This window comes from Nerophis lumbriciformis, linkage group LG14 (genome assembly GCF_033978685.3).
Source record: "Nerophis lumbriciformis linkage group LG14, RoL_Nlum_v2.1, whole genome shotgun sequence".
Lineage (NCBI taxonomy): Eukaryota > Metazoa > Chordata > Actinopteri > Syngnathiformes > Syngnathidae > Nerophis > Nerophis lumbriciformis.
Window position 1 is genome coordinate 44,177,665 of NC_084561.2, and position 16,159 is coordinate 44,193,823.

Here is a 16,159-nt window from a genome sequence, read left to right on the forward strand (position 1 = left end):
TTTGACCCAGCACATTTGCTCACATTTTCAGTAGAGCCATAAAAAATTCATAAAAGAACCAAACGTCATGAATGTTTTTTGTGACCAACAAGTATGTGCTCCAAAAATATACACATATATATGCATACCTACATATAACGGATTAACTGGCTGGAATATAAAGACAATATAACATACATCCATAAACGTGGATGCATATGCAAAAGTGCAATATATTTATCTGTACAGTAATCTGTTTATTTATATCTGCACCTCACTATTATGTTAGATCCACTATGAACTGGACTCTCACTATTATGCTAGATCCACTATGGACTGGACTCTCACTATTATGTTACATCCACTATGGACTGGACTCTCACACTATTATGTTAGATCCACTATGGACTGGACTCTCACACTATTATGTTAGATCCACTATGGACTGGACTCTCACTATTATGTTAGATCCACTATGGACTGGACTCTCACACTATCATGTTAGATCCACTATGGACTGGACTCTCACACTATTATGTTAGATCCACTATGGACTGGATTCTCACTATTATGTTAGATCCACTATGGACTGGACTCTCACTATTATGTTACATCCACTATGGACTGGACTCTCACACTATTAAGTTAGATCCACTATGGACTGGACTCTCACAATATTATGCTAGATCCACTATGGACTGGACTCTCACAATATTATGTTAGATCCACTATAGACTGGACTCTAACACTATTATGTTAGATCCACTATGGACTGGACTCTCAATATTATGTTAGATCCACTATGGACTGGACTCTCACTATTATGCTAGATCCACTATGGACTGGACTCTCACACTATTATGTTAGATCCACTATGGACTGGACTCTCACATTATTATGTTAGATCCACTATGGACTGGACTCTCACACTATTATGTTAGATCCACTATGGACTGGACTCTCACACTATTATGTTAGATCCACTGTGGACTGGACTCTCACACTATTATGTTAGATCCACTATGGACTGGATTCTCACTATTATGTTAGATCCACTATGGACTGGACTCTCACACTATTAAGTTAGATCCACTATGGACTGGACTCTCACTATTATGTTAGATCCACTATGGACTGGACTCTCACACTATTATGTTAGATCCACTATGGACTGGACTCTCACTATTATGTTAGATCCACTATGGACTGGACTCTCACACTATTATGTTAGATCCACTATGGACTGGACTCTCACACTATTATGTTAGATCCACTATGGACTGGACTCTCACACTATTATGTTAGATCCACTATGGACTGGACTCTCACTATTATGTTAGATCCACTATGGACTGGACTCTCACAATATTATGCTAGATCCACTATGGACTGGACTCTCACACTATTAAGTTAGATCCACTATGGACTGGACTCTCACAATATTATGTTAGATCCACTATGGACTGGACTCTCTCACTATTATGTTAGATCCACTATGGACTGGACTCTCACACTATTATGTTAGATCCACTATGAACTGGACTCTCACTATTATGCTAGATCCACTATGAACTGGACTCTCACTATTATGCTAGATCCACTATGGACTGGACTCTCACTATTATGTTAGATCCACTATGGACTGGACTCTCACTATTATGTTAGATCCACTATGGACTGGACTCTCACACTATTATGTTGGATCCACTATGGACTGAACTCTCACTATTATGTTAGATCCACTATGGACTGGACTCTCACTATTATGTTAGATCCACTATGGACTGGACTGGTAGTTTTTTCTTGCCCTGATGTGGGATCTGAGCCGAGGATGTCGTTGTGGCTTGTGCAGCCCTTTGAGACGCTCATGATTTAGGGCTATATAAGTAAACATTGATTGATTGATTGATTGATTAACCTTATTGCTCTTTTATCCTGCACTACAACAAACTAATGCAACAAAATGTTGTTCCTATCTGTACTGTAACATTTAAATGTGAATGACAATAAAAGGAAGTCTAAGTCTAATATACACTTTATATACTCACACACACACTTGATATCAAAGCGGAGACTGAGATGGTACCTTTGAAGACGTCGGCCTGCTGCTCAACAGACTCCCGCACCATCTTCCAGAAGCAGTCTGAGACGGCCAGACTCAAGTTCTTGGTGGTGACCTGGTGGGCCTTCAGCATTCCGTCCCTGAGTGGCAGGAGACACAATCATGTCAGCTTCGCACTCACACACACACTTCTTGCATGCTTGCCACTTGCTACCGCAGCAATCTGGAGTTCTGGAAGAAGTCCTCCTCGTAGTCCTTGATGGAGTCAATGCTCTCCCCGGGGCTCCCTGCAGCACGCAGACGTCTCATCAATACAATTTGTAATCAATACCATCAGATGATGAATACATGAGGAGAACAGCTTCATGGTGTTCAGAAAGAAAGGGCGGAATACCTTTTCCTGTCACTACTGCAAAGTAACCCAGCGCCTTCATGGGAAACAACTTGCCCTCAACGATCTGCTGGATCTGAAATAGAAGAGTCAACTTTTGTTTCATCTGCAAGACCAACTCATCCCTTTACTCAAGATGTGGGCGCCCTCTGGTGGAGGTGCCAAGTATTGCTTGGAGCAGTGCTCATTTTTACTTTCACTCACATCTCATTCAACCTACCGGTATTTTAGTTTTAGTCATAGTCTTTTCAGCCTACATGTATTTTAGTTTTAGTCATAGTCTCTTCAGCCTACATGTATTTTAGTTTTAGTCATAGTCTTTTCAGCCTACATGTATTTTAATTTTAGTCAGTCTTTTCAGCCTACATGTATTTTAGTTTTAGTCATAGTCTCTTGAGTCTACATGTATTTTAGTTTAAGTCAGTCTTTTCAGCCGACATGTATTTTGGTTTTATCTTATTTCCGTCAGAGGAAAATAGTTTGTTGACGATGACGAAGAGGAAATGAAGACTGGTGTGGAAGTTAACAATACATCACATATCTATAGAAATATCTGTATGGACTAGCTTTTGGTCAAAGGGGTAAAAAAAAGACTGACTCTGCTCGGGCTGGCCAGGTTCTTCTCAGCCAGGTCCACTTTGGTCAACACAAAGATGGTCCTCTTGCCGTGGGGGTCCATCTGACTGACCAAGTCGGTGACAATGCTGCGCTCTGCATCCACGCTGCCGTCTGCAAGGTCAAAGGTCAGCATCCGGCTGCAGGTGTCCAAGCGTGACCACAGCTCACCTTGTATGCACAGGATGATGGCGTTGGGGTTCTGCATGTAGGCCTTGCTGATGCTGAAGATGGTCTCCTTGGTGTCCGCTGCCATGCCTGCAGTCACCGTCTGGGAACACACACGCATTTGTACACAGTGTCAGGGTTAGGTTAGGACTAGGGTTGTCCCGATAACAATATTGTGGAACCGGTACCGGTACCAAAATGTATTTAGGTACTTTTTGGTACTTTTCCAAATAAAGGGACCACAAAAATGGCATTATTTGCTTTATTTTAACAAAAAAATCTTAGGGTACATGAAACATATGTTTATTATTGTAATTTAGTCCTTAAATAAAACAGTGAACATACTAGACAACTTGTCTTTTAGTAGTAAGTAAACAAAAATAGACTCCTAATTAGTCTGCAGTAACATATTGTGTCATTTATACACCTATTATTTTGTACACATTGTGAGGGAAAAACTGTAAAAAAAATATTATTCATCTACTTGTTCATTTTCTATTTTAACATGTTCCATCTACACTTCTGTGAAAATGTAATAATCACTTATTCTTCTCTTCTTTGATACTTTACATTAGTTTTGGATGATACCACACATTTAGGTATGGATCCGATACCAAGTAGTTACAGGATCATACATTGGTCATATTCAAAGTCCTAATGTGTCCAGGGACAGTTTATAAACATAGTATGATTTTTTTTTTTTTTTTAAATATTGATGTAATCATAGTAGTATCGACTAGATACGCTCCTGTACTTGGTATCATTACAGTGGATGTCAGGTGTAGATCCACCCATGGCGTTTGTTTACATTGTGACGCCGGTGAGCTACGGTGTGTAGTGAAGCATGTTTAGCTATTCCTCGTCCTCCAGTGATAATGCTACATGTAAGAAACTTACTTTATTTGTTGCGATGGAGGCGAGGATTAGTGATTTGGAAGTAGCTAAAACACTGCCCACTGCGGCTGGACGCTGGCTGCTAGCTAGCTAGCCATGTCTTAAAGCACCTCTTCCTGAGGGTGTTTCAGTGTTATAACTTCACCTTTATCTTGACTTTTTACAACAAAATGCGTCCATTCTCCCTTTTCTGTCTACACACTGTGTCTGCTTGTAAGTACTCTGTGTGTGTGCGCTGCCGAACATGCTCCTCTGCTCATAAAACCAGCAATGTCATGACGTGACAACGTCGCGCCATCATGCCCGTTGAAAAAAAAAGGGGAGGGGGGACCGGTACTCTTTAGAGGTGGTATAGTACCGAATATGATTCATTAGTACTGCGGTACTATACTATTCATAAATACCGTACTACCTGGATCATTCCATATAATTGAGTTCTCAACAAAAGATTTCATGTTTGTATGACCAAACAGTCCGTTTGCACGCACATTCATCCATCCATTTTCTACCGCTTGTCCCTTTTGGGGTCGCGGGGGGTGCTGGAGCCTATCTCAGCTGCATTCGGGCGGAAGGCGGGGTACACCCTGGACAAGTCGCCACCTCATCACAGAGCCAACACAGATAGACAACATTCAGACTCACATTCACACACTAGGGACCATTTAGTGTTGCCAATCAACCTATCCCCAGGTGCGTGTCTTTGGAGGTGGGAGGGGCCTATCCCCAGGTGCATGTCTTTGGAGGTGGGAGGGGCCTATCCCCAGGTGCATGTCTTTGGAGGTGGGAGGGGCCTATCCCCAGGTGCGTGTCTTTGGAGGAGGGAGGGGCCTATCCCCAGGTACATGTCTTTGGAGGTGGGAGGGGCCTATCCCCAGGTGCGTGTCTTTGGAGGTGGGAGGGGCCTATCCCCAGGTGCATGTCTTTGGAGGTGGGAGGGGCCTATCCCCAGGTGCGTGTCTTTGGAGGAGGGAGGAAGCCGGAGTACCCGGAGGGAACCCACGCAGTCACGGGGAGAACATGCAAACTCCACACAGAAAGATTGAACTCAGGACTACTCAGGACCTTCGTATTGTGAGGCACATGCACTAACCCCTGTTCCACCGTGCTGCTCTGCACGCAAATCATGTGCCTAAATTAAGAATCCACATGTTGGTGATTCAGCCCATGTGATATTTTCAAATATTACATCGTGGGGCCAAAGAAAGTTGCGAGTGCCAGCCCTTGAATAAAGAAGGTGACACTTTGGAATTCAAGCAAGAACTGGGAGTCAACAAGATTGTTCAATGAAGGTAAAAGTGATGTCATTTATATATTTAATTAATCATTTACAGATATTTTACTGGGTTTTCTGCAAGTAAAACTATAATTATTCCCTGTAAAATGGGTTTATGTTCATATTTGTGACTACATTTATTTTGTTTTGGTATGATTGGATCTTCTCCGCACCTTCTGCAATGGACTTAAAACTGCTGTACTTGATGTGTGCTCTGATAACTTAACACTTATTATCAGGAAAGATGACTAATACACCAGTGTGAGTGGCACTGGGAGCAAACTGGTGACTGGGACTCACACTGATGACACCTGGCAGATCAACAAGAACCATTCTCTGGATGCCGGGTCCTTTGACACTCAAGGATATGGTCTATGTTTGGGAAAAGAGAAGAATGGTTCATTTGTAAGTCAAAGCAAGAATTTGAACAGTTAAAAGTGCAAACCTCAGAACTGACGGTCTGTCCCTCCCTCACGCTCTTCCTCATCCGCAGCTCGATCTCGTGCCTGAGAGCAGCCAGCTGGAAGAAGTAGAAGCTTCCTGTTGGACTTGCAGACCCAAAGAGGGTATGGCACTTACGTCTTCCTCCTTGGTCAGGTCGAACTCCCGCCCGCTGTCCTTGAACAAGGCCACGTGGTGCGGACCCTCACTCAGCGTCACCTGCACACAGCAGACAACATGATCCACATCCTGTTGTACTGGATCCCACCTAGGAGTGCTACTTTATCATTGGCCAATTAAAACTCTTACAGGCGGAATATCAGCTAGAGTGACATAAATATGAGAACGTTTGTGTTTGGGACCACTTCTTTGTCCCTCAAACACTCAAAGTCCAAAGTATACTATGTTGAAACAAGCAGTGTGTGAACCAACCACCAAGCTAACGCTCGCCAGGACAACACCTTTCATCTCTTTATGTCGCTGTGAACCACAGCCCTGATGTAAGATCAATGCAAGATCAATGTCAGGTCAATGTATTGTTGATAAGATCAATGCAAGGTCAATGTATTGTTGATAAGATCAATGCAAGGTCAATGTAATGTTGACAAGATCAATGCAAGATCAATGTAAGGTCAATATAAGATCAATGTAAGGTTGATATAAGATTGTAATATCAATATAAGATCAATGTTGATACAAGATCAATACAAGGTCAATGTAATGTTAATATAAGATCAATGTAAGATCAATATAAGATCAATGTCAGGTCCATACAAAATCAATGTAAGATCAATATAAGATCAATGTCAGGTCCATACAAAATCAATGTAAGATCAAAATAAGATCAATGTCAGGTCCATACAAAATCAATGTAAGATCAATGTCAGGTTGATACAAGATCAATGTAAGATCAATATAAGATAAATGTCAGGTCGATACAAAATCAATGTAAGATCAATGTCAGGTCGATACAAAATCAATGTAAGATCAAGGTCAGGTCGATATAAGATCAATGTAAGGTCAATAAGATCAATGTAAGGTCAATATAAGATCAATGTAATGTTGATATAAGATTGTAAGATCAATATAAGATCAATGTTAATACAAGATCAATATAAGGTCAATGTAATTTTAATATAAGATCAATGTAAGATCCATGTAAGATCAATGTCAGGTCGATACAAAATCAATATAAGATCAATGTCAGGTCGATACAAAATCAATGTAAGATCAATGTCAGGTTGATACAAGATCAATGTAAGATCAATATAAGATAAATGTCAAGTCGATACAAAAAATCAATGCACGATCAATGTAAGATCGATATCAGATCAATGTAAGATCGATGTGTAAGATCGATATAAGATCAATGTAAGATCAATATCAGATCAATGTAAGATCCATGTGTAAGAGCAATGTAAGATCAATATAAGATCAATGTAAGATCCATGTGTAAGATCGATATAAGATCAATGTAAAATCAATATAAGATCAATATAAGATCAATATAAGATCAATGTAAGATCAATGTAAAATAAATGTAAGATCAATGTAAGATCAATGTAAGATCAATGTAAGATCAATGGAAGATCCATGTGTAAGATCAATGTAAGATCAATATAAGATCAATATAAGATCAATGGAAGATCAATATAAGATCAATGGAAGATCAATATAAGATCAATGGAAGATCCATGTGTAAGAGCAATGTAAGAGCAATGTAAGATCAATGTAAGATCAATGTAAGATCAATGTAAGATCAATGTAAGATCAATATAAGATCAATATAAGATCAATATAAGATCAATGGAAGATCAATATAAGATCAATATAAGATCAATGGAAGATCAATATAAGATCAATGGAAGATCCATGTGTAAGAGCAATGTAAGATCAATGTAAGATCAATGTAAGATCCATGTGTAAGAGCAATGTAAGATCAATGTAAGATCAATATAAGATCAATGTAAGATCCAAGTGTAAGATCGATATAAGATCAATATAAGATCAGTGTAAGATCAATGTAAGATCAATATAAGATCAATGTAAGATCCATGTGTAAGATCGATATAAGATCAATGTAAAATCAATATAAGATCAATGTAAGATCAATGTAAGATCAATATAAGATCAATGTAAGATCCATGTGTAAGATCGATATAAGATCAATGTAAAATCAATATAAGATCAATATAAGATCAATGTAAGATCAATGTAAGATCCATGTGTAAGATCGATATAAGATCAATGTAAAATCAATATAAGATCAATGTAAGATCAATGGAAGGTCAATATAAGACCAATGGAAGGTCAATATAAGATCAATGGAGGTCAATATAAGATCAATGGAAGGTCAATATAAGATCAATGGAAGGTCAATATAAGATCAATGGAGGTCAATATAAGATCAATGTAAGATCATTGTAAGATCAATATAAGATCAATGGAAGGTCAATGGAAGGTCATGGCCAAGCACCTTAACAGGAGAACGTGTCATCATCTCTCCAGAGCCTCTGGGGAAGATCCTGGCCTGCGCGATCATCTCCAGCACGCTGGTCTTGCCAGCACTCTGGTCCCCCACCACCACCACCTTCAAGGAGGTTGTACATCACAACAGTTAGGAACCTGAGCTGGAGTCAACAGTATGCTCCTTACCCTGGGTAGATGGTCCTGGGTGTTGTAGTTGGCGTCGTAGTCAGACAAGATGTCCAACACTTCAGAGTACATGTCGATGAGAGACTTCTGCACAACAAACAATCTTTGATCAATCATGCAAGGTTTGTGTGAAGATGTGAAACAATCTATGATACCAACCTTGAATCAAGATGTGAACAAGCTATGACACCAACCTTGAATCAAGATGTGAACAATCTATGACACCAACCTTCACTCAAGATTTGAACAACCTATGATACCAACCTTGACTCATAATGTGAACAATCTATGACACCAACCTTGACTCAAGATGGGAAACAATCTATGACACCAACCTTGACTCAAGATGTGAACAATCTATGACACCAACCTTGACTCAAGATGTGAAACAATCTATGACACCAACCATGACTCAAGATGTGAACAATTTAGAACATCAACCTTGACTCAAGATGTGAACAATCTATGATACCAACTTTGAATCAAGATGTGAACAATCTATGACACCAACCTTGACTCAAGATGTGAACAATCTATGATACCAACCTTGCCTCAAGATGTGAACAATCTATGATACCAACCTTGAATCAAGATGTGAACAATCTATAACACCAACCTTGCCTCAAGATGTGAACAATCTATGACACCAACCTTGAATCAAGATGTGAACAATCTATGACACCAACCTTGAATCAAGATGTGAACAATCTATGACACCAACCTTGACTCAAGATGGGAAACAATCTATGACACCAACCATGACTCAAGATGTGAAACAATCTATGACACCAACCTTGAATCAAGATGTGAACAATCTATGATACCAACCTTGCCTTAAGATGTGAACAATCTATGACACCAACCTTGCCCTTAGAGGTGAACAATCTATGACACCAACCTTGACTCAAGATGTGAACAATCTATGACACCAACCTTGCCTCAAGATGTGAACAATCTATGATACCAACCTTGACTCAAGATGTAAACAATCTATGATACCAACCTTGCCTCAAGATGTGAACAATCTATGACACCACCCTTGACTCAAGATGTGAACAATCTATGACACCACCCTTGACTCAAGATGTGAACAATCTATGATACTACCCTTGACTCAAGATGTGAACAATCTATGATACCAACCTTGAATCAAGATGTGAAACAATCTATGACACCAACCTTGACCCAAGATGTGAAACAATCTATGACACCAACCTTGAATCAAGATGTGAACAATCTATGACACCAACCTTGACTCAAGATGTGAAACAATCTATGATACCAACCTTGAATCAAGATGTGAAACAATCTATGATACCAACCTTGACTCAAGATGGGAAACAATCTATGACACCAACCTTGACTCAAGATGTGAAACAATCTATGATACCAACCTTGACTCAAGATGGGAAACAATCTATGATACCAACCTTGACTTTTCTTTGGTGGATTCCTTTATCGTCTTTTTGCAGAACCACTTTCCTCAACTCCTTGTTCTCCTTCTCCAGTCTCTCCAACATGCGCTGGTACTTCAGCTGGGAACATATCACAGGTAGTGTGTACTGTATACTGTCAGTGTGTATACATCAATTACCAACACCTCTATTTACAAACCTTTACATGGAGTCTAGTAAGTCTGCATGTACAGGTAAAAGCCAGTAAATTTGAATATTTTGAAAAACTTGATTTATTTCAGTAATTGCATTCAAAAGGTGTAACTTGTACATTATATTTATTCATTGCACACAGACTGATGCATTCAAATGTTTATTTCATTTAATTTTGATGATTTGAAGTGGCAACAAATGAAAATCCAAAATTCCGTGTGTCACAAAATTAGAATATTGTGTAAGGCTAATACAAAAAAGGGATTTTTAGAAATGTTGGCCAACTGAAAAGTATGAAAATGAAAAATATGAGCATGTACAATACTCAATACTTGGTTGGAGCTCCTTTTGCCTCAATTACTGCGTTAATGCGGCGTGGCATGGAGTCGATGAGTTTCTGGCACTGCTCAGGTGTTATGAGAGCCCAGGTTGCTCTGATAGTGGCCTTCAACTCTTCTGCGTTTTTGGGTCTGGCATTCTGCATCTTCCTTTTCACAATACCCCACAGATTGTCTATGGGGCTAAGGTCAGGGGAGTTGGCGGGCCAATTTAGAACAGAAATACCATGGTCCGTAAACCAGGCACGGGTAGATTTTGCGCTGTGTGCAGGCGCCAAGTCCTGTTGGAACTTGAAATCTCCATCTCCATAGAGCAGGTCAGCAGCAGGAAGCATGAAGTGCTCTAAAACTTGCTGGTAGACGGCTGCGTTGACCCTGGATCTCAGGAAACAGAGTGGACCGACACCAGCTGGACTGCTGCTGAGTAGTCCAAAGTCATGTTTTCTGACGAAAGCAAATTTTGCATTTCCTTTGGACATCGAGGTCCCAGAGTCTGGAGGAAGACAGGAGAGGCACAGGATCCACGTTGCCTGAAGTCTAGTGTAAAGTTTCCACCATCAGTGATGGTTTGGGGTGCCATGTCATCTGCTGGTGTCGGTCCACACTGTTTCCTGAGATCCAGGGTCAACGCAGCCGTCTACCAGCAAGTTTTAGAGCACTTCATGCTTCCTGCTGCTGACCTGCTCTATGGAGATGGAGATTTCAAGTTCCAACAGGACTTGGCGCCTGCACACAGCGCAAAATCTACCCGTGCCTGGTTTACGGACCATGGTATTTCTGTTCTAAATTGGCCCGCCAACTAGCCCCATAGAAAATCTGTGGGGTATTGTGAAAAGGAAGATGCAGAATGCCAGACCCAAAAACGCAGAAGAGTTGAAGGCCACTATCAGAGCAACCTGGGCTCTCATAACACCTGAGCAGTGCCAGAAACTCATCGACTCCATGCCACGCCGCATTAACGCAGTAATTGAGGCAAAAGGAGCTCCAACCAAGTATTGAGTATTGTACATGCTCATATTTTTCATTTTCATACTTTTCAGTTGGCCAACATTTCTAAAAATCCCTTTTTTGTATTAGCCTTACACAATATTCTAATTTTGTGACACACGGAATTTTGGATTTTCATTTGTTGCCACTTCAAATCATCAAAATTAAATGAAATAAACATTTGAATGCATCAGTCTGTGTGCAATGAATAAATATAATGTACAAGTTACACCTTTTGAATGCAATTACTGAAATAAATCAAGTTTTTCAAAATATTCAAATTTACTGGCTTTTACCTGTATGTGAGTCAAGGCACATATGAACAAATACTTTTGGCAATATAGTGTATATACAGTGGAACCATCATTTATCAACACCTCTTCACTGTTCAAACTATTAATGTTGAACTTGTGAGAATGTTGCAAAGTGTGGCCGTGGGCATGTGCTAAAAGTAGAATGGTATATGAACGACATGAACTTGGCTCTGTCATCGCCAACACCTCATTATTAGCGTACAAAACAGTTACTTTGCGATGTGTGCTGGGACAGTACCTGAGTACGGAGCAGTTCCTCTTGGAGCTGATCCACTTTTTCCTTATCGGACGACTAAAGAGAGCAGAGAGGAAAGAAGAGCGACAAATTCCGTGAGCGCTTCTGAGCGGCGCAGCCATGACGTGTCACACGCTACATGCACACGGTCATGACACAGGATCGGATCAGCTTTGGAGATGCCAAGAGTGGTTCTGAGAGTGGATTGTTCATTCAGGTGTGCAGCAGATTTGTTGGGATTAGCATCAACACACAAAGACAGAGATGATTGACAGTCAATGAATGAGATCACAAGCAAGTCCAGAAAGTAGTCCTCACACCATGCTTCCACACCCAGTACCGTAGTACTAGTAGTCACGAAGCAGCAATATCTAAAGGCGGATTCCACTAGTCCTCCTGCTGGCCACCGTGTTGCTCAAAGTCTTGTTGTCTACACAACCTTTCAAGGGTAGGGCGGATCTAAGCGGGGGGCGGGACCTTCACCTTGCGTGTGTGATGAGGGGGGCCGGGGTTCGGAGGCGCAGGTTCTGGCGGGCTGGGAGGCGTATAATTGGCTGCGGCCGCCCGCCGGACTTCCTCCTCGTGCTGCTGGATCTGCTGCTGAATAAGAATGAGCTCGCCGAGCAGACCCTGCCGGGGCATGTGATAGTGAGAGAGAGGCACACAAACAACAAGCGGCCCACCAGGCCCTTGCTGCCTCAACAACAAGATGGTTCACGGTTCAGGCCAGCGGAATCTTGCCACCGTCATCAGTGCACGGCCCAAACTCTGCAGACTGACGGCACAAGAGGCCACTGGTACTACAAGCAGCGCCTCTCAGCAGGTGGCAGTCACGTCTTTAATCGCTGGCCAACAGCATGTTAGCAGCACGGATACATTACAAACATTATATATTAGGGGTGTAACGGTACGAGTATTTGTATTGAACCGCTTCGGTACGGGGTTTTCGGTTCGGTTCGGAGGTGTACCGATAGGGTGACCATTTCCATGACACCAAAAAGGAGGACATTATGCGGCATATCAATAAATGACTATGGTGTACATAGGACTCTGGTATACTCTTATTTATAGTACAATTTTGAGTGGTTTAAAGATTATGTTTGTGTGGCTGAATAGGAAAAAATATTAAAGTCAAGTGTTTGTTAACAGGTGGTTAATCAATACATTGTGGTGTTCAAAAAGTGACCACTGAGATGAATCTTTTCAAGTGCAGAGTGCCACAAAGCATAACATGTGTGGACTTAAATGTAAACAACAATTAAGATGTAGCATATATAATTTAAAAAATGTCCACATCAACATCAAGGCTGCTTGCTGCATATCTGGTTGCGTTATGCAGAATATGGGCCAAACAGTTTGCAGGGAGCACATCTTTTTAGCTCAGTTTCAGCTTCTGATACACACTGTTATGTTTGCCACAATTGACACTGGCATTGTCTGCTGCATATGCAGACATGTTTTTCACCTCTAAGCCCGACATCTCAAGTTTTGCCAGCAGCTGGTTTGTTATGGCTTCTGACGTTTCGTTGCTGTCACTATAAAAATCCAACCGGACATGTTGGATGCCTTCATCAAAGTGAAAATACCTTACCACAATGGGAAAACACTTGTTTGTTCCTTTATTTGAGGCGTCGGTTGCCATGGAAAAGGGTAGGTTGTTTTCTTTTATGTAGTCGGTATGTTCCTGTATCGAATAGTGAGCGATGACGTTCTCGCACAATGCCTTGGCTTTTGTTCGGCCACAGGCCATCCCTTTAGCTGTGGGCGAGTCACTGAAAATCTCCCGGTCCACTTTCATGCCGCAGTCTAAACTTCTGTAGGACTGGTGATGCTTTACAGCATGGTACACCTTGCACAGCTCCGCAGCAGTTATCTTGTCATCCAGGGGCGAAGAAACTTCACGAAAAAATGTCCTCATTGAAGAGGTACCTGCCGCACGCTTATTACTTTTATGTTTATCCGTACCCGCATGCCGTTCAATTGCAGCTTTCCCCTGACTACTTATGTCGACATCACATCGACAAAGTGTGCAGAAGCCATGGAATGAGTCTCGACTGCTTTTCGTTATAAATTCGTGCTCTTTTATCCATTCAGAATTAAACGAGGTCTTGCGTTTTGGCATGATGCTAACTTTCTGTCAATGTCATGCCGCAGCAGCACATGGACCCTTGTTTACTTTTTTAACCAATGATAAGCAGATTTGTATCCGACACCGCTCTTAGCCAATCATTTGATTTGTTACTGCGTTGGGGGCATTTTTTTACGGTCTTTGATTGGCTATTGCGCTGCAGCCCAACAAAGATGAAAAAACTCCGCTCTTCAAGCCTAGTGCCTCAAAAAGGAGGACAAATACGTGTCCGGCTTGATGCTGCGCCGGACGCCGGACAGGGCATTAAAAATCCGGACTGTCCGGCCTAAATCCGGACACCTGGTCACCCTATGGACCGAACGAGTTTCCACACGAACATATGAAGTAGCCGCCTCTGCTTCCTTCTGCCTCTGTTTCTGTCAGTCCTCTACACACACCCAGCATTGTCCCACCCACACAACCATCTGATTGGTTACAAACAGAGCGGTAACAGCCAATCAGCAGTGCGTATTCAGAGCGCATGTAGTCAGTGCTTAGCGTTTAGCAGGTAATCATCAGGCGGCGGACTCTCCCCAAATTAAAATAAACACCTCCCAGTCAACTACTAGTAACATCACTATGAGCCCGTTGACCTTCTAGAAGTATAAAAGGCAGCTCAGCTCGCTCGCAGCCCTGACTTGAGGTGAAGGCTAATTCGCTTTTAGCGTAACGTTAGCTCATTTTGCAGTGTGTGTGTTACGGACAGCAAAGCCCTGTCTGTCTGTTATTTCCATCCATCCATCAATCTTCTTCCGCTTATCCGAGGTCGGGTCGCGGGGGAAGCAGCCTAAGCAGGGAAGCCCAGACTTCCCTCTCCCCAGCCACTTCGTCCAGCTCTTCCTGTGGGACCCCGAGGCGTTCCCAAGCCAGCCGGGGACATAGTCTTCCCAACGTGTCCTGGGTCTTCCTCGCGGCCTCCTACCGGTCGGACGTGCCCTAAACACCTCCCTAGGGAGGCGTTCGGGTGGCATCCTGACCAGATGCCCGAACCACCTCATCTGGCTCCTCTCGATGTGGAGGAGCAGCGGCTTTACTTTGAGCTCCTCCCGGATGGCAGAGCTTCTCACCCTATCTCTAAGGGAGAGACCCGCCACCCGGCGGAGGAAACTCATTTAGGCCGCTTGTACCCGTGATCTTGTCCTTTCGGTCATAACCCAAAGCTCATGACCATAGGTGAGGATGGGAACGTAGATCGACCGGTAAATTGAGAGCTTTGCCTTCCGGCTCAGCTCCTTCTTCACCACAACGGATCGATACAGCGTCCGCATTACTGAAGACGCCGCACCGATCCGCCTGTCGATCTCACCATCCACTCTTCCCTCACTCGTGAACAAGACTCCGAGGTACTTGAACTCCTCCACTTGGGGCAAGATCTCCTCCCCAACCCGGAGATGGCATTCCACCCTTTTCCGGGCGAGAACCATGGACTCGGACTTGGAGGTGCTGATTCTCATCCCAGTCGCGAACCGATCCAGTGAGAGCTGAAGATCCTGGCCAGATGAAGCCATCAGAACCACATCATCTGCAAAAAGCAGAGACCTAATCCTGCAGCCACCAAACCAGATCCCCTCAACGCCTTGACTGCGCCTAGAAATTCTGTCCATAAAAGTTATGAACAGAATGGGTGACAAAGGGCAGCCTTGGCGGAGTCCAACCCTCACTGGAAACGTGTCCGACTTACTACCGGTAATGCGGACCAAGCTCTGGCACTGATCATACAGGGAGCGGACCGCCACAATCAGACAGTCCGATACCCCGTACTCTCCGAGCACTCCCCACAGGACTTCCCGAGGGACACGGTCGAATGCCTTCTCCAAGTCTGTTATTTCACTTTACCTTTTTCTGTGTTGATTGAGCTGTGTTGAAGAAGCAAAAAAGGACATTACGTTAAATGAAGAGTTTCTGTCTCTGATAGTTGCTATAATAATGTAGGTGCATCATAAAGCCTACATCAGGGGTGCTCACACTTTTTCTGCAGGCCAGCTACTTTTCAATTGATCAAGTCATGGGGATCTACCTCATTCATATATATAATGTATATTTACTTATTTATTAAATATATGTTTTTGTTA

At 42.4% G+C, this 16,159-nt stretch overlaps 1 protein-coding gene across 4 annotated transcripts in view; it reads right to left on the minus strand.

Moving 5' to 3' along the window:
- opa1 (OPA1 mitochondrial dynamin like GTPase) overlaps window positions 1-16,159 on the minus strand; it is a 95,740-nt gene that overhangs the window by 58,904 nt on the left and 20,677 nt on the right. For 2 of the 4 annotated variants that reach the window (XM_061975483.2, XM_061975482.2), the window contains 13 exons: window positions 12,443-12,589; window positions 11,963-12,016; window positions 9,909-10,013; window positions 8,479-8,565; window positions 8,300-8,413; window positions 5,962-6,042; window positions 5,828-5,902; window positions 5,683-5,754; window positions 3,219-3,318; window positions 3,031-3,161; window positions 2,436-2,508; window positions 2,256-2,328; window positions 2,066-2,181 (listed from right to left, as the gene is read on the minus strand). In XM_061975483.2, the coding sequence (XP_061831467.1) occupies window positions 2,066-2,181; window positions 2,256-2,328; window positions 2,436-2,508; window positions 3,031-3,161; window positions 3,219-3,318; window positions 5,683-5,754; window positions 5,828-5,902; window positions 5,962-6,042; window positions 8,300-8,413; window positions 8,479-8,565; window positions 9,909-10,013; window positions 11,963-12,016; window positions 12,443-12,589 (1,228 nt within the window). The remainder of the gene's footprint in view (window positions 1-2,065; window positions 2,182-2,255; window positions 2,329-2,435; window positions 2,509-3,030; window positions 3,162-3,218; window positions 3,319-5,682; window positions 5,755-5,827; window positions 5,903-5,961; window positions 6,043-8,299; window positions 8,414-8,478; window positions 8,566-9,908; window positions 10,014-11,962; window positions 12,017-12,442; window positions 12,590-16,159) is intronic. The other 2 variants (XM_061975485.2, XM_061975484.2) reach the window with 1 other exon arrangement.